Genomic DNA, 21809 nt, shown 5'->3' on the forward strand with positions numbered 1-21809 from the left:
AGGCCGTACCAAAATCAGCCTATCTCCACTCACCTATTGGTGTCTCGTTTCAAAGGACTCATGCACCTTCGTCTGTCAATTGCTAAACCACCAGTGCCGTAGAACCTGAACATAGTATTAGAACAACTAATGTTGCCGCCATTTGAGCCCATGGACTCTGCTCACATAGAATACTTAACCTGGAAAGTAGTATTCTTAACATCAGTTACTTCCGCAAGAAGTCAGTGAATTGCAAGCCTTAGTTCACTACGCTCCCTATCTACAGTTTTTCCACCAAAAAGCAGTTCTTCGAACTCACACGGCTTTCCTTCCAAAAGTAGTATGGCCCTTCCATTTGAATCAAACAATAGAATTACCAACATTCTTTCCCAAGCCTTATTCCAACAAAAGGGAAAGTATGCTACATACGCTGGACTGCAAAAGGGCATTAGCGTATTACAAACAAAGAACACAATCTGCTCAACGTGCTTCTCAACTTTTTGTTTCCTTTAACCCTAACGTGCCAGGTCTACCGGTAACTAAACGAACAATATCTAGCTGGATAGCGCAATGTATAACTTTTTGTTATGCTAAACAAGATAAAATTTTACTGAAGTTTCCAAATGCTCATCAAGTTCGAGTTATGGCAACATCCATAGCACATCTTCGCCACGTTTCCCCAATAGACATCTGTAAAGTGGCTACGTTGTCATCTCTTCATACCTTCACTTCCCATTATTGTTTAGACCAGTGGTCCCCAAACCTGTCCTGGAGGGCCACCAGCCAGTCGGGTTTTTGGGATATCCTCAATGAATATGCATGAGAGAAAATTTACATGTTATGGAGGCAGTGCATGTAAATTTTCTCTCATGCATATTCATTGAGGATATCCCAAAAACCCGACTGGCTGGTGGCCCTCCAGGACAGGTTTGGGGACCCCTGGTTTAGACCAACAATCAATGGCTGATGCAAAAGTCGGTCAAGCTGTACTGCAATCCTTCTCAGTATGAAAATAGAAAAAAGGAACAAAGAGGACATACACCTATGCAGTGCAACAAAAGGCAGACTACCACTTCCAAGATCACTCTCAAAATGACTCAAATACGATAGCATGATAGGGAGCTTTGGACTCCCATGACAGCATGGCTAATTCAGCCCTGCTATCAACGGGAAAAAGCAAGTTTGCTTACCGTAAACGGTGTTTCCGTAGATAGCAGGATGAATTAGCCATGCTGTCATCTACGGAAACACCGTTTACGGTAAGCAAACTTGCTTTTCTTCAATCCTGATCAGTTGAAAGAAGTTGTGTACTAGAATGGTCAATTCAGTTATCAACCCAGAGTCATCTTAGGGATAAAATTCGGTTTATTGGAGGTGATAATATCCACACAGTCTATTACTTATACTTAGATTTCTTTATCCTTCTCAATTTCTGATTCCCCCCTACTTTTGATAATTAATAAGGGAAAAATAGATTTTTTCATTTATAACTGTGTTAATTGGTTTTGCTTAATTTTTTTTTTTATTTTTTTTTTTGCTTAATTTTTATGTCTCTCTCAGTATTACTGGGCAAAGGTTTGTTATTAAAATTTTCAAATATGCAAAGAAGTTAAAAAAAAAACAAAACAAAACAAAGGAGCGAGACTCTGCCAATTATAGAAACTGCCTGTTATCTAGAAATGTACCAGGATCATAGTTTTAGTACACAATTTATATTTTTTTCTCCTTGCTATTCTCATCCTGTCTCGTTCCAAAAGCTCATCACTTTAGGATTGAAAAAGGAGTCTGGAAAGGTTTTAAATGACCAACCAGTTATTTATTAGTCAGAGGTTGTGAAAAAGTTGGAACAGTTAGGTGTGCAACAGCTATGCATTAGTTATAATCAAAAAGATGTCGTTATACTTACTGTCCAGCACTGGGGCACTCCTGTCATTAGTAACAGCCTTCTTAAGCATCTTTCCTTTGTTAATATCTGATAAAAGGGCATTTCGGCCCAATTGTTCAGTTTTACTTAACGATGGCTTTTCTGTATTTGCCTAGAAAGTAAAATTACAAAATAAATGTTTCTTAGAACTACATCACCAGCAATCGCTTGGCTCAATTCAGTGTCTCTCAAAGCTGGAGGAGCTGTGTAGCCCAAGAATACTGGAGGGGGGGGGGGGGGGAAGAGGAGGTACCCAAAAGAAAAAGCTATCAGCCACAAGCAAGAGGCGCAGCTCTGGGACAGAAGGAAGAGAGGCTGTGACCAGCTGGACCCCATGTTTTCTGCCATTAAAGATAAATTGTGGGTGAAATGGGACCCTAAGCCTCTTGCTCCCTGGGCCAAGACAGCAGACAGGCAGACCAGCATGTGCTACCATGGCCTACTGAAGAGGGAAACAAAGGAGGGATGGAGGGAGGAATATATAGAAAGATGGTCAGACATATTTGACCTCTCACACCTGAGGCTGACACCATTCACCGAGTAAGAAGTAATGAAGGCAGAACTGTAACGGAAATCTCAGATCCACAAAAGGCTTCACACAGCTCAAAAAAAAAAAAAAGGCTCAACTGTCACAAATAATCAATAATCCAAGACAGCCTTGGCAGCACATTTTGCCTGCACAAAAGGGAAGGATGGTTTTCAAAGTCATATACATTTACCCATGTAAAAACCAGCAATCTGAAAATTGCCCTTCTTTGATGCATTTAGAAGGTGGCACTCTCAGGGCCAGAGAAGCACACACGTAGATCACGGTCCCAGTTCTGTGTGTGTTAGTTTCCCCATGATAAAAAGCACCTGCAGAAAAATGCAGCCACAAAACGTCTAGGGATGCTTCGTACCCATGGCAAGTTTCAATGTGAAAACATGGGCCTAGTTTATTTTACAAACTTGGTGCAAAGTCTGTGACTAAAAAGTACCTGCAGACTTTTTTTTCCCAATGCAGACAGTTTGAAAATTGACCCCTCAAACTGTAGAAGGGAAAAAAAAAATTGGTCTATTATAGCAGATAATTCTGAAAGTCACTTCTTGCAGGTGAACAGAGATTTATCCAAGTAAAATGTGTTCTCATTCAATTCAGTGTTGCATAGCGTGCATAGTTCGCTGAATGGCGACAAAGGATTCCTGAGGATGCATTCTGGGTGAGATTGGAAAATAAATGTGAGTAAATTGTATTTTCAAATCCATGTATGTTATTTCCCATACAATGTTTGCTTGAGGAAAAAAGTAGGCATGAAGTCCACAGGCACTTTGTACCTATGGCAATTTTCCCTTTGAACATTAAGTACAGGATCCACTGGTAGTTTGCACCCATGTAAAAATTGGCCACATAAATCATAACTTCAATAAAGGGGATGATACAATAAAGATGCCAAATTACTTCAGAGGTTAATGTAGTCTGCTCTGAAGTGCATGAAAGATGGAATATAAATCAAGAAAAAATAAATTCCATGCACAGAAGGCAAGCTCTTTCAATGGAAAGGAAACTCTAGAATGAGGAGATGTCATGGGATGAGGGCAAAAAGGGGTAGATTCAGGAGTAATCTAAGGTAATGTTTCTTTACAGAGAGGGTGGTGGATGCATGGAACAACTTCCCCATGCAGATGGAGACAAGAACAGTATCTGAATTCATGGGATAAACACAGGCGCTCTCTGAGGGAGTGGTAGGAACTGTAGAGCTGAGCAGTTGGTGTGGATGGGAAGATGAGATAGGCCATATGGCATTCCAGGGGGCGAAGTTGGGGTGCAGAAGTCATCTACACATATAAATTTCCAAGAGTATGCAAGTACATCCACACACACACTTTTATACCTGCTTGGAAACAGATGTAAATGCACACCTGGGAAATTTCAAAGTGGACTTAGGAGCATAAGTCCACTTTGAAAATTCAGCCTAGAGTCTGTGTGTACTTTGTACACACAAACCTTAGTCCTATGCGGGCCAATTAAAATTACTTGACCGATGTTATATTACAAGGTCAACTTTGCAAAATTAAAAAGAAGCCAGTTGACCCACGCTGTCATTTCCGAAAGGAGGAGGAGGAGTACCGGATTCGGCTGTGGAGGTGGCATCCCTCAGCCCCTCCGATGACTTGTCTCTCTCCAGCCCCGGCAAGCTGTGCCTCCGAAGCACTAGCGTCCCTAGCTGATGATGTCATAGTTTTCACCAGCAATCGGGATCTTTGGAGATGAGGGAGCTCGGTGTTGTATCTCTGAATCTGGGAGAGATGGCAGAGTTGATGCCTACTGAACTTTCTACATGCTGAGCAGTTCTGGATTCCTTCTTGCCGTTTCAGGTACTGTTCAGTGGCATTTCCATTTTGCCTAGAAAGCCGGAGCTACTGACTTTAGAGGCTCTTTGGGGTCTTATGGCTCAGTTTGGTGCAGCATTTTCTCAATGCTCCTCAAAGGTAGACTCTATTGCTGCTAACAAGCAGGAATCTTTATCTGCTGGCCATTATGTTCACTGGGAAGATTACTGCTCTCCAGGAAGAAGTTAAGATGGTCCAAGCTTCCCTTAAACCAGGAACATGGCAACATTTCCAGGAGAATCGAACAGACTAAAAATAAACCTCCACTTAATTTCCCTCATGTTACAGGCAAATTACCGTGCCTCACTCTTCAAAGATACTTCTAGGAAGTCCTAAATATTTCCTCAGATTTGGTTTCTTCCATTACAAGAGTCTATTTTCTATCTGGAAAAACTAAGCCTCAGATTCCAGCCAGTCTTGAGCTAACTGATTTTTTGGAATCCTCTCAATATGAGGTGGTGGAAAGACCTACACTGTTAGTGTCCTTTTTTTTGCTGAGAGTGATTTGAGTAATGTGATGAAGGGTTATTTTCAACATATGAATACACCTTTCATGGGGCAAAAAGTAGAATTTTTCAATACCTGGCTTATATTACTCAAAGGAGAAAGGGATCCCTTGCCCTTGGTGCCACTTTTTTTTTTATTATGGTGGTCAAGTTTCAACAAAATTCATGTGTTTTTTGCACCTGAGCAGCTTAGGATTTTTATTGATTCCAAAAAGCTGATTAGTGATCCCAGTCCTCGAGTCAGTCTATTTTGAATTAACAGGACATTATTACAAATCTCATGTAATGCCGTCTCTTTTTTGTGCTTTTTCCTTTTGTTTCTCTTCTTTACTGCCTCCCTACTTTAATCATAATTTATGGACTGTTTAGATTGTATATAATTTTTATTTTTTAAATTTATTTTCTGGGTATTTTGTTACCAGTCATGTTTCTTATCAAAAAGTGTTCATGCTTTATAATAATTTAAAACTTAATATAAAGAAGGAAAAAAAACAAAACAAAAACAGGCCATTTGAAAATTGCCATTCCCCCTGCCCCAGAATGTGGGTATCAGAAGTATTTTTGCCTGTGGCCGAAAAGGGGCATGGCCAGGTCACGGGGAGGGAAAGTACACACGGCGCTTTCGTACCCATTTTAATGCAGGTTCTAATCTAGACAGGGAGGTGTGAACACCTTCCCCACAGCTGGCTTGATTTTCAAAGGGAAACCCCATGGAAGGTTTCCCTTTGAACATGAGCTGGAGGTCCCTGTGGGCTGTATGAAAATTCCCATGAGCAGAAGTACTTAAATACCATACCTGTGTGAATGTTGGTGGTGGAGGCGGGGCAGGCGGCGGAGGAACAGGCATGATTTTCCCCAACTATGCTTTGTCCTGTTTTAGCTTTGAAATCTGTTGGTGAGAAAAAGAAATATACTGAAATTACTACATTTTTCTTCTTATCCAGAGGAAACTTTTCAGCCAGCTAATGGTATTTACATATTTCATTAGGCTGTCTTAAGTCCAAGTTGAAATGCAGTTTTTCATACGCTTCACTGCAGGTGTTGGTAACTGTTTTTGGCTTACTGTCAGCAACATCAGTATGATGCAAGCTGTCTATGTCCCATGCTGTGCTGCTGTCCTGGCTCCCAGCCACTCTATGATCTCAGAGCCGGCACTGGGAGCCTTTTCAAAACTCACGGGCAAGGGTAGGCCTGTAAGTTTTGGAAATGCTTATTTATTTAGATTTATATTCGGCTTTTCACATTTTATTTTTTTTTCAGCACTTCAAAGTGGATTACATTCAGGTACTGCGGGTATATCCCTATCCCCAGAGGGCTTACAATCTAAGGGGCGTGCGATAGCTAGCTCGGGGTGGAGTCGGCCCCGGAAGAAGAGGAGTAGGGGCAGCACATGTACACATCCTTTTTGCTGTCATTTTCGTGCCGAATAGCTAGACCTTTTTATGGTGTAGTTATTTGGTGCGATGCCGGCAGCGATCGCACCGCCACGGTGTGATCACTGCTGGCTATCGCAGGACTGCCCGTCCCCCCCCCCCGGGATTCAGAGAGCCTGGTGTTATTGGTAAATCCAGGCCTAAGTTTGTACCTGAGGCAATGGAGGGTAAAGTGACTTGCCCATGGTCACAAGGAGCGACAGCAGGGCTCGAACCTTGGTCTCCTGGTTCATAGCCCACTGCTCTAACCACTAGACTCCTCCTCCACTCCAGCACAGTGGTACCAGCACAGTGGCAGCATGCTGGCTGAAGTGGTTCCATGTGCCAGAGGTTGTTAGTCCTTGTTCTGTTGCTTTGGGAAAAAAAAAAAAAAAAAACCCCTGCATGATCCCCAGTATTTCAGGTACTTGCCTCTATAAATGACTAAATATACTCATGAGGGTAAATCCTTTCATTGAGTAGGGTCTGCAAAAGGAGGAGAAAATAGGCATGCTGGAAAGATCTCATGATTCTTATCTGATGCCATGTTTTAAGTTTTTATGACCCCTACCAATCAAGAAATAGTTTTTTCCTAACAATTGTTGTAAAAGATGATATTCAAAGGTTTGCAAGAAATCCCCTCATCACCCCCTATATTCTGACCCAGAGAAAGAAAAGCAACTTCTATTAACATCTTCAGCACCACCCACAGACACCTGTTCTCCCAGACACAAAGTGTCTTATTCACCTCTTATAGCCAGACACAAATATATTTACTCCTGCTCCAGGCTGACACAGAAAGGGACCAGAATTCACACTTCTTCCTATGGGAGCGATTTTGTCAAAATACGAAAACCTTTTACACATAAGGAAAAAGAAAACCTTGCTGCCTCAAACTTTCCTTTAATTTAACAAAACATCAAAAAAAAAATATTTTTTTTTAACACTTTCCCTAAATGTATCAGTTTAACTAAAGTTCCACATGCAAAGGCCACTTTTACAGGTTTTTCCTGCTGGGGATCATGGCAGACACCTTTCTTAAACCACTCTGTCATACCTTAAATCTCATGTACAATATACACACTAAACCTAGTTTTCCTTCTCCATCTCATTAGTGACACCTCATCCTCCACACACTTTCTACATTCAAACACAGGCTATGGGGTAAGATAGCTCAACTGAAAATTGTCCTCCTCAAATTTTGTTTACCTTCAAAAATTTGCATATAGTAAACACGTTACAAGCAACGCGCAGTTTGCAACTATGCAGTCTATTTGAAGATTAGTATTTGTTAGAGGGAGACCAAAGAAAAAAAAAAACAAACTACTGAGATATAGCAACTGCCAGACATCAGCCATAGGTCACTGGCACATCAATAGTAAAATTTCTGGTGAATAAATTATTAAAAAAAAATAAGAGATGACATAACACCATAGGGAGAATAAAAAATGGTACATACAGCACAGACATACCATTCTGCCCATGAATGACTCTTGCAACTCAACTACACCAATCTCCAGCATACTGCACACATTTTACAATGCCCCCCTCTCCCTCACATCACCAACACATGCAGTTAGAAATCTACACTTGGATCTTCCAGTTCTTACACAGCACAAACAAATTTGCACAGTAACCGACACCTGGCTGGGAGTTCAATTCTAGTTGAAAAGCAGATTTTACGAGGAAATTACAACAGTAAAACATTTTGATTTACATATTAATATAGTCCATAGTAAGCAGGTAAATGATGGCATGGACAGAACTGTCAGACTCAGCTGTGGTCAACATGCTGGATCAACCCAGCTGACCCATTAAACCAACTTGCTACAACTGCCTTTTTGTCTTTTTTTTATCCTTACTCTTAAGTTTTGCCTATTGGTACCAACCTGGCTATCCCATGCCCCACAGAATATTCTCTGTTTATCCCATGTCTTGAAATCTGTTAACGTTTTTAGCCACCAGCAGCAGTTTCAGGATAGCGTTCCATGCATCCACCACCCTCTCTGTGAATTCTGCTTCCAAAATGTTTAACTATTTTCTTGTATTGAAACCTAACTGCCAAACATGCAAACATTCCTCAAGGTTTATTAGATCGCTTCTTTTTCCATCTACTCCATCAGCTATGTCCATTCTGTTCACATTGTAATGCCATCTATAAAATGTGCACTCTATAACTGTTCTAATCCCTATGTAAAGATCCTGAACAAAACCAGCCCCAAGACAGATCCCTATATCAATCCATTTAGAACTTTGTATTTGGAAAATGCCTACATAAAATTTCAAGAAATCACTTGAATTGCAATCAGAGAGACATAGGAAATACAAAACCAATGAAAAAGAAATTAAAGAAGAACAATGATAATGTTGTCTCTTATAATCTAAGTCCTCCATAGAGAGATCCAAATCCACTACCACAGGAATATCTCTTCCATTCTTTATAGGAAAAGATCTAGCATATACAGGGAACAAACCAAAGCTAACAGACTACCATAAATTGCTAGAATCTTACACTCAATCTGGAACAACAGAGAAGAACTCGAGTGCTGGTACTTTAATGCTCAAGAAGGAGGAGAGTTGTGAAGGCAAATAAAAGGGATATGAAACATTCTAGTATTTGATAACTTGCAGGGAAACTTAAGCAGGGAAACTTAATCAGGAAAAAAAAAAAAAGTACCAAGTTCTAATACTCTGGGCCTTAACAAAAATTGTCACCACTTTAAGTTACTCTGGCCAAATCTGGATAGGCCAGAGTAACAGATTTTAAGATCTAGAAAGTTCTGCACGATGACAAAAAAACATCCTTAATATCCATTCTCTATCAGATTCCAGGAGAAAAAAAAATACAATGAGCGTAGCAGGAGCAGCCAATTCCTTCTCTGTAGTTTCCAATATTAGGCGTAATTAAAATGATCCTTTGGAAAATTTATAAAAAAAAAAAAAAATGGAGGTTCCTCCCACGCACTTGATTTTCCAATTGTTCCAGTCTGTTGGAATTTGACTGGTTCTCCTTAATCATGTTTATTTGAATCTCTGTGATGTTACTAATATCCTTTTGCAAAGGATGACAAGAATTCTTATTCAAATTAACGTCATTTTCAACAAATTTCAAGTGGTTATCCAAGATGCCCAGAGAACTATTTACTGGGCTCATTTGGTTGAATAAGTTATTTAAAGTCTGTATCATTTCCCAAATGACTTCTAAAGTAATTAAAACAGGTCTTACCAGCTCTGTCTTCTGAAAGGATGGTAAATCAAAGACTTATTCTGCAATTCATCAAGAAACAATGTTACTAGCAAAGTCCCCGGCTTCAGAGGTTACAGGGAATTCCGGGAGGTACCCCGATGAGCTCCCAGCCTTCAACCGTGGGCCGGTACCTTCCCTGTCTTCAGGTTGTGCTGTTCTGTGGGGCTGGTCAGATCTTGCTTCAGTTGGGTTAATCAGAGCCATGTGTTCTTCCAGGGATAAATTTGTTTCAATCTCAGGGAAAATGTTGGGTCAGACTTCCTCCCAAACACTTTCCAGTGAGCCAGCTCCTGGAATCTGAGCTCCCTGCCACACATGGATGTCCATCGGGACCACTGATTGAGTTACCGAGGAAACTGACAAAACCTCTTGTTCTCTGGCCCACCGTTTCCTCATGGAATGAGGTATTTCAGAAAAAAATGGTAAGGACCAGATGAGATCAACCTCAAGCCTGTCCAGCTAGGTCAGCCATCTTGGATCCATTCAGAACTTATGTGCACATTTATAAAAAGAAAAAAAAATAATATCATGATCATTGAGAAGTCAAGTATTATAATGGGGCACCAACTGTATCAATATGGAGAATGGTAGCCAGGTATGAAGACCTCATCCTATATTGAGTGTCTGATATGATAGGGCTGTTTAAATTGATATTTATATTGAAGTCATTGCAAATGGTATTTAGTTGCTTATACCTGACTCCACTTTGGTTGTGGTTCATTAGAAGCAGCACTTCATCATTCATTTCTCCAAATGAACTCAATTTGCTAACATGCTCTGCTGTCTCTCCCTCAACCAGTATACCATCTTGGTTTCCACCCATAGTCTTCTCATTTTATTTATGAGCCTCCACTTTGCTGAAATCCAAGCACAGCATATCCAACACCTGGCCCTGATCTAATTCTCTGGTCACCCAATCAAATAAAGTTAATCAGATTTGTCCGACACCCAGGGCCAGCATACCCAACTAGGCGGTCGCCTAGGGTGCCAAGGAGCAGCCTTATGGGCTGCGAGCAAAGCCCATCCTGCCATCAGCAATGCCTCTGTTTGTGTGTGTGTGTATGAGAGAGAGGGAGCCTGTGTGAAGGAGTGAGTGCATGTGAGAAAGGGATACTGTGTAAGGGTGTGTGTGCCAGAGCAAAAGGGAACCTGTGTGAAGGGTGTGTGGGCAAGAGACAGTGAGAGGGAAGGTGTGTGTGTGAGAGGGAGCCTTTATGAGGGAATGTGTATGTGAGTGTGAGAGAGAGAGCGAGAGCTTGTATGTGAGAGGGTGCGTGAGAGCGAGAGCCTGTGTAAGGGTATGTATGTGAATGAGACAAGGAATCTAAGTGTGTGTGTGTGTGTGTGAGAGAGAGAGAGAAGGGGCCTGTCTGAGTGAATAAGGGCATGTGTATGTGAGGGAGAGCAAGAGAACATGTGTGCATGTGTGGGAGAGCCTGTGTATATTTGTCTGTGAGAAAGAACAAACGTGTATAATTATGTGTTTTTATGAGAGAAAGGAAAGGAGAGAGTTTGTGCACAGCAACCCCTGTGTTCCCCACCCCATCAGCTAATCCACATTCTCAGCATCTGGAAGTCAAATGTTCCCAAGTAGTTTTGTTAGGTTTTAAATCATTGGTGTTAATATTTGATGTGTGCACTGTTTTTCAATTTTTGTTTTTGAGCTGGAACTTTTTTTTCTTCAGTTTTTAATTAGTGAATGTCACTATTTTTCCGCTATTTTGAAATATTCTTTTTACTAGTATGGTTTTATTATTGATGTTTTATATTTCTTCATTTTATTGTTGCATAATTTTTATTTGTGCGTTTGGGCCAGGGCAAGGCAGAAGGTTCACCTAGGGCGCCTAATATCCTTGTACCAGCCCTACCAACACAATCTATATTTGATGTTATGGTTGTAAACTGCTCAAAGCTTTGGATTCCACAACCTACTGGATTCAAGATGGTCCAGTCCAAACCCACTCACTTTTATTGTGTGGCTAGCCCAGATTTATACAAAATTTTAAAAGTAAGAGATAAAATAAAGGTCCAAGTTACTTGATCATGTCAAATGTCTGAACAAAAGGCTCAGAAGTGTTAATATGTTGTGGTGTCTCAATAGAGCTTTGAGTAGTGAGAGAAGAAAGAAAGATTTGGGGGCATACTGTAATACACTTAAATGCTCTATTAATAGCCATAGCTGGGCAGTAATTCTCAAGAGGAGGAGAGGAGAGAGGCAGAGTGAACATCTAAACATGCCTGAAAAAGGTCTGCATGTTTCTAACCGTCAGTTCTTAGAATAATCCCTGTGCATTTGGGAGTGGAGCTGCCCTATATTTCCTTCTTGCTGGTTATAAGAATTTATATTTGCCCGGTACATTTTGATTCAGTAGTGTATTGGGTACATTTTTTTGTATATAAGCACTTTTTTATTGGCAAACTCCAACATAAATAAAAACAGTACAGAACCAAGCACCACAAACAAATACAATACAACATATCAAAAATGGATTCATAAATCTTAAGAGGGTGCGGTATATTCAGCATTGCCAAAGAATTATAACCCAAAGCACATTGTATCTCATCCCCTCCCACCCCCCCCTCACTACCCGGAATGAGCAGTACACCTGAAGCGAAGAACATCAAGCAAGTATGGACAGTGAGAACCTATGGGAGATAAGTGAATATAGAAATACAAAATAATGGTCAGGTACCAACATTCAAATACAAGCGGTCAAATACAAGTACATGAGGTCAGAACTGCTGGCGAGGAAAAAACCAAAAGCAGGAAAACAAGTTGATATCAAATAGCATGGGAGTAGAGAGCGTGGAGAGCACAGAAGGACCCAGCACCAAGACCTCAACATTCTGCGTAAACATTATGAGCTTTGAGTCTGGAGCCAAGTCTGGTAAGGGGCCCACACCCTACAAAAGGCAGGTAAGCGGTCATGATGGAGAGCTGTAAGTCTGCCCAGTTGATAGTATGAGTGAAGGCGCTGAAGAATACCCGCCACCGAGGGACCCAAAGCTTGTTTCCAATGCAAAGCTATTTCCGCCCGGGTCGCAATAAACACTTGCAACATAAATTTATGTGTGTCTTTGGTACAATTTGGTAACGGGAGACCCAGTAACGTGTGCCATGGCTGTGGTGCTATGGGAGTATGCAAAACGTGTACCAACCAGGCGGTCACCCCCTGCCACACCGCAGTGATACTAGGACATGCCCACCATACATGATAGTAAGTGCCAATAGCTCCACAACCCCGCCAACACTGATCCGAGATGGACGGAGCGAAGCGGTGTAGCCGCTCAGGCGTATAATGCCATCTATAGATCAACTTATAGCAATTTTCCTGCAAACCCGCAGAAAAAGAGCATTTATACGCCATGGTGTATATAATGTCCCAATCCTTGTCGTCGAGGTCACGGGATATGTCTAATTCCCAATTGGTACGAAACTTTGGGCGACTACTGCTCTTCCCATTAAGGAAAGCATAAATTTTGGAAATAGTACCCTTAATGGACTCAGCATGTTGGCAGTAGGTTTCAAACAAGGTACCCTTGGTCCGCAGAGCACCCACCCGCAACTCCCTGTGGACAAAATAGTGGAGTTTGGCGTAGAAGAGAAAATCACGATTTGTCACGGGGTACAATGCACCAATCTGTTCCCTAGTTAATAGGATACCCTGTTGGATAACGACCCAGTCTATAAATTCCCGCCCCCGTCCAGCTCCTAGCTGTGCCAGAGCTCCACTCACCTCCCTCCACAGTAGCAGTAAATATATGGGTCATTAAGGAATAGGACTCCGGCCCCACCAATATACATCTCCACTGCCGCCTTATCCGCATCGTGGTGGCCAGAGCAAATGGCATCTGTGGGATAGGGCACCAGGTGGCACAGGGTTGCCAGGGCATAGCAGAGATCGGCATTTTCCCCAAAAGAGCTTGCTCAAGCTTCACCCACTGAGGACTGTCACGAGTACTATGTAGGGACACCAACGCCCGCAACTGAGCCGCACAATAATACCAGGCCAGGTTGGGAAGGTGAAGCCCCCCTCTAGATCTGGGTTGGTAAAGCGTAACTCGGGCGACCCGAGGTGGCCGCCTCCTCCAAATGAAACGACACAAAATTTGTTGCCATTTCTTCAACAGAGTAGTGGAAATGTAGATGGGGATGGTGGTAAAGAAATAAAGGAAGCGGGGCAATATATTCATTTTAAGAATGGCCAAACGACCTAGCCAGGAGTGAGTGTGCCTCTGCCACCTATCCAGATCCTCTTTGATAGAGGAGAGAAGAGGTCCATAGTTGAGATCATGTAATTGGTTCGTATGAGTTCCCAGGCGGACCCCCAAATATTTGAGAGATACTTTGGCCCATTTGAAGGGAAAGAATTGGCACAGGGCTCCCACTGCCTCAGTAGACAGAGTTAAGTTCAAAAGTTCAGACTTGTCATAGTTAACTTTCATGCCAGAAACCGCCGTAAACAGTCGTAATTCCTCCATAACGCCCGTAAGTGAGGATTCCGGATTGGTTAGGGTGAGCATAACATCGTCAGCAAATAACGAAATTTTAAACTGTGCGTCACCCCGGGAAACACCGGTTATTGAAGGCGCCCCCCTGACTTTCATTACAAAGGGTTCCAAGAACAGTGCAAATAATAATGGCGACAAGGGGCAGCCCTGTCTCGTCCCCCTTTGTATAGCAAATGATGCGCCATATCCCCCATTTGCCTTAACTCGAGCAAATGGTCTGTCATATAACTTCCTCAACCAGTGAAGAAAGGCCTCTCCAAAACCCATAGTACTCAGGGTACGAAATAAAAAGTCCCAATGTACCAGATCAAAGGCTTTCTCCGCATCCAGGGCGAGAAGAACAGCCGGGACCGCCTCCCTGTGCACTAAATCAATAATATCTGTAATCCGCCGGACATTGTCCGCTGCCATCCTGCCCGGAACAAACCCAACCTGGTCTCCATGGATCAGCCCAGGTAGGACCCCATTGAGCCTAGCAGCTAGAACCCGCGCCAGGATTTTCAGGTCTATGTTAATTAGCGAAATTGGGAGATAGGAACTACACCTGGCGGGGTCTCGACCAGGTTTAGCAAGCACAGTGATGCCAGCGGTGTTAGCGTCAGGAGTAAAAGAAGCCCCGTCCCTTAGTGATTAAAGGCATCAGTCAAGGGTCCCGTCAGTCGCTCAGCAAATTTATGATAGTAAGTCCCTGTATAGCCATCCAACCCTGGGGCTTTACCGGGCTTAAGTTTTTTAATAGCGGCAAATACCTCCTCCGCCTCAATGGGCTTATCCAGGAAGGCTTTCTGGGCATGAGTCAACTCAGGTAGTCGAACTGATTGGAGGTAGTCATCTATGGACCCCACTGAAATAGAGGTATCTCTAGTGTACAACTGGGAGTAAAAAGCAGTGAAGGAGGCGCGAATACCCTCAGAAGCCGTGATCAGCTCCCCTTGCTCATTAATGATTTTTGCAACCACAGTTTTGGCCTGTGCGGCTCGAAGTTGCCGGGCCTTATTACCTCCCTCAAAAAACTGCTGTCGGGAAAGCATAAGCTGGTGGCTAATGGCTGAATCCTCTAGTGCCCGGAGCTTGTCCTTGACCTGCAGTATCTTGCGATACGTCACCGTCGATTTGGTGCGACTATGGGACTGAGTTAAGAGGGTGAGCTCCTGGAGCCACATAATTCGCTGCGCTTCCCTCTCTCTGTTACAGTGGGCAGCTCTGGCGATAAAGATACCCCTAATCACCGCCTTGGAGCACTCCCAGGTTGTCAACGAGGACACGTCCTCTGTCTGGTTCTCCTGAAAGTAGAGCTTAAGCTGATCCGCCACCTGACTAGCAAACTGGGGGTCCTTGAGCAAGCTATCATTAAGGCGCCAGTGACGGTATCCCCGGTCCTGATCGCCAAGAGAGCAGGTTACCCAAACTAACGCGTGGTCGGACCATGTGATGTTGTCTATGTCAACTTTTTGAACCTTGTTTTGGAAGGCAGAGGACAAAAAGAAACAATCTATCCGAGTATATGTATCATGGGGACGCGAGTAAAATGTGTAGGAACGGGAGTGCGGGTGCCTTACTCTCCAAATATCTACCAAACCCCAGTCTTCCAAGAAGGTATGCCACAGGCGCCGCGTCTGGGCTGCAGCTATCCTCCCGGAGCTAGAGTCCACTGCCGGGTCCTGCACAAAGTTGAAGTCTCCCCCCAGTATCAGAACACCCTCCGCATGTGACTGTAACATGTTATTAATAGTGCGAATAAAGGAGGACTGATGAGTATTCGGGAAGTAGACATTAAGCAGCGTAAATGTCTGCTGACCCACCCTGATTTTCACCAATACGTATCTTCCTAAGGGATCATGAACCTGGGAGAGAACTTCGTGAACGAGCGCCGAGGAAATAAGGATACCCACCCCGGCATACCTGCAATCCTTAGAGCTAGCAGACCAATAAGAGGTAGAGTAATTGGGAAAGACCAAAAGCCTTTCATGGTGCTTACGGACGTGTGTTTCCTGGAGAAAAACTATGGCAGCCTGTTGCCTCTGAAGTTCCCGTTTGAGGACCTGCCGCTTCCTGGGGGTGTTAAGCCCCTTAACGTTTAAGGATATAATTTTGGTAGCCATAAGGAGTTATGAGCCATAAAGGGGAACCACCCCACATCCGGATCCCAATGACCCCAACAATACCCCCCATCTCCCAACCAGCTGTGCATAGGCAGCAAGACCTTGTGCACAGTTACCATTCCTCCCATAGATCGCAACACTGCAAGAAGAGCAACATAACAGAAAACTAAGAAAGGTAAAATGCAAAGATCCAGGTAGTGCCCCACTCATTCCTATAGTATTCCTGTACCTCTGTAAGGAATACACCACACCGGAGAGGCTGTCACACCCCCCGCAAAACAGACACACACTTGGTAACCCCCCCCCCCCGAATCCCGTGCAAATGTAAACAATAACACAGTGAAAACACAAAACCCGCGCTGCACCCCCCCTCTAAGAACCAGCACTGTCCCTCAGAGTCCCGTAAAGGAGACAAGTAAAACGCCGGAGAGCAGTAGCAGCCGCTGAGAGGAGGCCCAACTACGCAGAGCGCAAACTCGTAAAAAGTCCCAAATCGGCCAATGGAGGCACAGGTAATGAACTCAAGACCTCAGTTTATAGCCTTCGGCTCACCCCTGGTCCTGTGGTGGCGACCGATGGGCGTCAGGGTGCCGCCGGAGGCGTTTGCTGCCCTTTCCCGCCCTCTGCCAACGGGGTGCAGAGTCAAGTTGCTGCGCTGCCGCCGCCATCTTGGAGTGCTGGAACGCAATCGGGATATGCACCTTGGTAAAGGCCTCGGCAGCCTCCTCCGCAGTCGTGACTCGATACGTGGTACCTTGGGCTTGAAACGAGAGACCAAACGGGTATGTCCATTTATATTTAATGTCCTTCCCAAGGAGCGCTGCCGTAACTTCTTTGAGTTCAAACCTCTTCCTCAGAGTGACGGCGGAAAGGTCTTGAAAAATAGCCAGCTTCTGATTGCGCCAAAGAATCTCGCCCAGCCGTCGAGCATTGGAGTACACACGTTCCTTGACAGGGTAGCTGGTGAAACATAGCACAATATCTCGAGGTTTCTGATCGCGGCGGGGGCCGAGAGCTCTATGCGCTCTTTCAAAGCTGATAGCAGTCTCAGAAGGGACAGCCGCATCGGCCCGGTCCGTGCCCTGCGAAAGCAAAAAGAGGCAAACCTGTGTAGCAGTCGCAGTCACATCCTCAAATTCAGGTGTTTCCGGGACCCCCCGTATTCTGAGGTTATTTCTTCGGCTCCGATTTTCTAAGTCCTCGACTTTAGAGTGCAAGTCTAAAAGTTCCTTGGTTGTAGTAGCGTGTTGAGCATTCAGCATGTTTAACGCATCCCCGTGGCCATCAATACGGGCTTCATTCTCATCCACCCTGGTCCCGAGCGCCACGAGGTCTCCCCTGATATCCGCCATGGAAGCCATGAGCTCAGACTTATGTTGTTTGAGGTCAGCCCTGAGGTCTATAAACCACTGCCGTGCCTCATCCCGGGTCAGCAGGGCCGAAAGGAGCGTAGTATTAGAAGCATCCACGGGGCTAGGCGGGTCTTCCGCGGCCGCCACCTCCACCCCCTCCGGGCCCGAGGTCCCGCCGCCATCTTGGCCTGGCTCCGGAGGTACTTTCCCGTAAGAAAATTGCTTCAAATCCGCGGTTTTTCTCTTCGTGGCCATGGCACGGGTAGCGATTACAAAGCCAGCTACCGCTCTGAAGGTGCTGTGAGTTGATGCAGGGCAAAAAATGCGTTCTCGCGGATGATTGGGATCAGGAGGCACGGAGCTCGTTCGTTATGCGTCCGTTTGCATCGGCTGCCGACAGCGCCCCCCGTGTATTGGGTACATTTGATAAATACAGATTGAAAAACAAAACTTCCTACAAAAATGGTGAACAGGAAGCTTAGTGGCTATAGTAAACCTGCTGTCATCCTGTTTACCGCCGCTGTAAGAGAACAGTGTCCAAGAGTCACCCAGTGAGAACATGTACCTTTGGCTATACAAAGATGTCATAGCAGGAGAGGTAAAATGAATACACATTAACGAGTTATAATCTCACTTCCATCTCAACGTAAGAAGCATCCTGCTCTACGGCACTGAAATAAACAGGACAGACAAAACATCAGCCATTCCAAAGGCTGTAGCGGAGACAAAGAAAACATGATTTGGGGCCAAATTTGCATTTTTAGAATATGAGGAATAGAAAGTGGTCTTGAACAGATGATATTACATAAGGTGTAAAGCCAAAATGTTAAGGTGGGCAATTTTTGACATCCTGTGGAAGCTGTAGGCCCATGGGGACTGACATGCGAGCTCAAAGGAAATCCCCCTTCTCCCTGTGGAGTTTCCCTTTAAAATCTGTCTGGTGTGCACTCCACAGATACAAAGTATGGGTGATGATTTGAAAATTACATTGCCTTGCATACTTCCCCCACCCACCCTACACAAGACCTCTTTTCCCTGCAGGTTATGCACGATGCGGCGCAAGGTGCATGCTTTTACCCGCACTGAGGGCAGAACATTTCAAAGAGAAATTTTTATGTAAGTAAATACACATTTACCCATGTCTACACTTTTGAATATTGCTCTCCAGCCCACCCCTCCCCAATGTCTCACAGTTTGCATGGACCCCGAACAAGGCCTGTCACTGCGAAGACTGGGAATAGAGTTACCAGGAGATACAAAATAAGAGAAAAAGGCCCTGGGGAGTTGCAAAACATAAACCGGTTACTAAAGGAACAGGCCAAAAAAAAAAGGGATAGATGCAGCAGAGAGACGCAAGCATCTGAAAGTTCATATCTTATTCATTCCACTAATAACAAAAGGATTCAGCGTGTGGCCTACCTGACAAAACATGCTGAATCAATTACTGGTGTGTCACGTACAGCAATTACTGATTATCTGCCAGTTTATTTGGGGTTTTTTTTTTGTGTAATTTATAGCAGTATTGGAGTACCCTGGACACAGGAAGATTCTGTGGTCAGCATTTCCTGAATATTAGTGTCCACTAGCACAATCCCTTTGGTATAGTAAGGATTCTCATTTTAGGTTTTAACTGAAACCCGAATAAAGCACCCCAAATCAAAAAGTAACACAGATGTTTCTTAAATAAAGACCAGAAAAAACACCATTTCCCTAGTACTCTTTCACCCTCCTTTGCCTATCCTGGATCCTCCATTTTGATTTCGTGCCTTTTCCATGCCGACTCCTCCTCAGCCGCACAAATGTATATATTTGATACAACCGGTAAAGGAACCCAACAGGACCTGTGCTATGAGAACTCAGATTTTGGGTACCCCCAGAGGACCCCTAATTAGCTGGAAAATAAACAAACACCTAAAATCAGAAGTCATAGGACGCCTTGACCAGAGCAGCCAAAGATACAAAGCACCTGCATGACAGGACAATTTGGTTTTCACACAGTTCACTCTGTTACAAAAGCAAAAAAAAAAAAAAAAAAGAGGGAATCAGAGGAAGGAAATAAAAGGTCATGTGTTGTCCCCCATAGGAAAAGCTACTTTGGTGTTTAACAGATTGCAAAACTAAATTTGCTTCTGCAGCAGAAAAGCTTGAATCCCTCACTGCAGAAACGGAAAAAAAAATATAAAAATGAAAAAAGTATTGTGATCCACAGGGAGTGAAAAAAGGCAGAGCTTACGTGCAGCTCAATTAGCCCAGTGAGAGATGGTGGCTGGCGGTAATGCTGTGGCTATTCATTTCTTGTAATATCCCTTTACAGTTCCTTCTGCCGTCAGTCTAATTCATAAATTGTAGAATAAGAATAAGAAAAAAAAAGAGCCCTCCTGTTTTTGAGGGTGCATTACACAGATTTCACACACAGGCAGACTCTAAGCATAGCACTTTATTCTTTCTTGCTCAGTTACAGAAAGATTACAACCTGCCTGCACCCTTTACCCTCACCCCTTCGGTCTTGCTGGAAAACATGGGATGGCTCACTCTGGCTATCCTGGCAACAGGGATCTCAGATTTGACCAGGAATTTTGTCTGAACACTACATCCCTCCCTTTTTCCAAAATTTTTTTTACATGTCTTAACAAATATCTACGACAAACTAGCATAACGATAGAGTCCCAGAACGCGGCTTCCTTAAATCGCATCGTCTTTCAGATAAGCTGGCAGCCAGTGGCTACTTTTGGGGGAATACGGATGATCTGCACCCGAGCCAGAGGGATCATGGTTAAATCACACAAGGTCGAAGTGTAGTGGGCACTTCATCCTCATGATGTATGGGTTCTTACTGAGTGGGAACACAACAAATATCTCAGAGTCTGACATGGGAAACTTTTTCCCTAAATAATTTTTATTGAAAGCATTAACTGTATATGTAAGAAATCCAACAAGTCTCAGAAGCATATGTACAAAAATGCTTCATGAACAAAATGAGTACACAAGGACTGCACAAAAAACGATACGCAAGCCAATAATATCTTACCCTTTTGTCTCAATAAATCAGTGTAATTACAATTCCCAAGAGTTATATAGAGCAGACTCCTCTTCCTTTCCATTTTTATTTTACTTTCTTACTTACACATTCTGCACCCCAAACATACCACATTCAAACACTCATCCATTCAAATCTTTCCCCTCTACCTTAAACCCCCCCTTGCCTCCCTGCCCTCTACCCCTACCCACCCCCTACTTTTCTACAACTAGGATAGGAATATAGATACCAAACATTTCGGGAGGCCCCATAGGCACTCTACAAAGCCTACATATGAAGTGATAAGATGTATGGAAAACAGCAATAATGCACAGCAAAACAAACACAAATAAATTCGCCCTCCTCAAGTGACTTTTTGAACTCCACTCCATTTAATGGAATACGCTATGTTTAAGAGTCCACTCCTGAGGTCAGGTACTCAAAAAATCTCCCATGCAGCCCAATATGATTCAGCAACCTTATGCGTGCCCATTTTAACCTCCAGCCACTCCATCTGCATCTCCTGCACCATTTTAAGAAGCCATGTATGAAATGTAGGCACTGCCTCTCCTGTCCAAGAGGTAAAGATACATTTGCAGACCAACAGAGCCAACTGAACAAATTTTTCTCCTTCCTTGTATCTGTTGGCAAGCATTCAGCTGTCTCCAAGTAGGAGCGCCTTGCCAGTTTTAGGAATCATCAAACCAGTACCTTGCCAAATAAATGTCAAGTCTATATCCCAAAAAACATCCAATTTTTTGTATTGCTGAAAACGAATTAAAGAACCATTTGCCTCTTTACATTTATGCACGCTGGCAATGCAGCCATCTTTGATACCTCCTATGTAGGCAGGATGAAGCAGTTTAAATTTAATTTCCCATAGATTTGAGTCAGTAACAACTGAGCGGAGCATTTTGAAATACTTGGACAGAGTCCTTCCTTGGTCACAGTCTCTCCCAACGCCGCTCTCCAATAAGCACCAAGAGAGGCAAGATACTGCAAATGTTTTTTGCACCTTTATGCCATGCGGAGATGGAATTGTGCTGAGAGCCTATGTTCTGAAGTTTATGAGCAAAAGAGAGCTTCATCTGAATGGTATTGACCTCCCATTTAAAAGAACCCAAGTAGTGCCTTACTTAAAGATAGGCAAAGAAAAATATGCCTGGAAGGAACTTGATATGTCTGGCAGATCACATCAAAAGAAAAAAGACAAAACTGCTTATCTGCATAAGTAGCTTGATTCCCAAATCTGGCCAAACCTGAAACATATTCAGACCTATGGAAAAAATTATTTCTTCCCAACAGGAGCAGTAGCGATCTATTTTGTTGAAGTCCCCATCTTTTCCTGAGCCCTCGCCATGCAAGCATCCAAGGTTGGAACAGAAGATT

General features: G+C 43.5%; 1 protein-coding gene across 3 annotated transcripts in view; it reads right to left on the bottom strand.

Annotated features, from left to right (window-relative positions):
• WIPF1 (WAS/WASL interacting protein family member 1) overlaps window positions 1–21809 on the bottom strand; it is a 140000-nt gene that overhangs the window by 44075 nt on the left and 74116 nt on the right. For all 3 annotated transcript variants that reach the window (XM_029605822.1, XM_029605823.1, XM_029605824.1), the window contains exons 2-3: window positions 5576–5668; window positions 1886–2015 (exon numbers count right to left, since the gene is read on the bottom strand). In XM_029605822.1, the coding sequence (XP_029461682.1) occupies window positions 1886–2015; window positions 5576–5626 (181 nt within the window). In that variant the 5' untranslated portion in view covers window positions 5627–5668. The remainder of the gene's footprint in view (window positions 1–1885; window positions 2016–5575; window positions 5669–21809) is intronic.

The sequence above is a fragment of the Rhinatrema bivittatum genome, chromosome 6 (assembly GCF_901001135.1).
Source record: "Rhinatrema bivittatum chromosome 6, aRhiBiv1.1, whole genome shotgun sequence".
NCBI classification, from domain to species: domain Eukaryota; kingdom Metazoa; phylum Chordata; class Amphibia; order Gymnophiona; family Rhinatrematidae; genus Rhinatrema; species Rhinatrema bivittatum.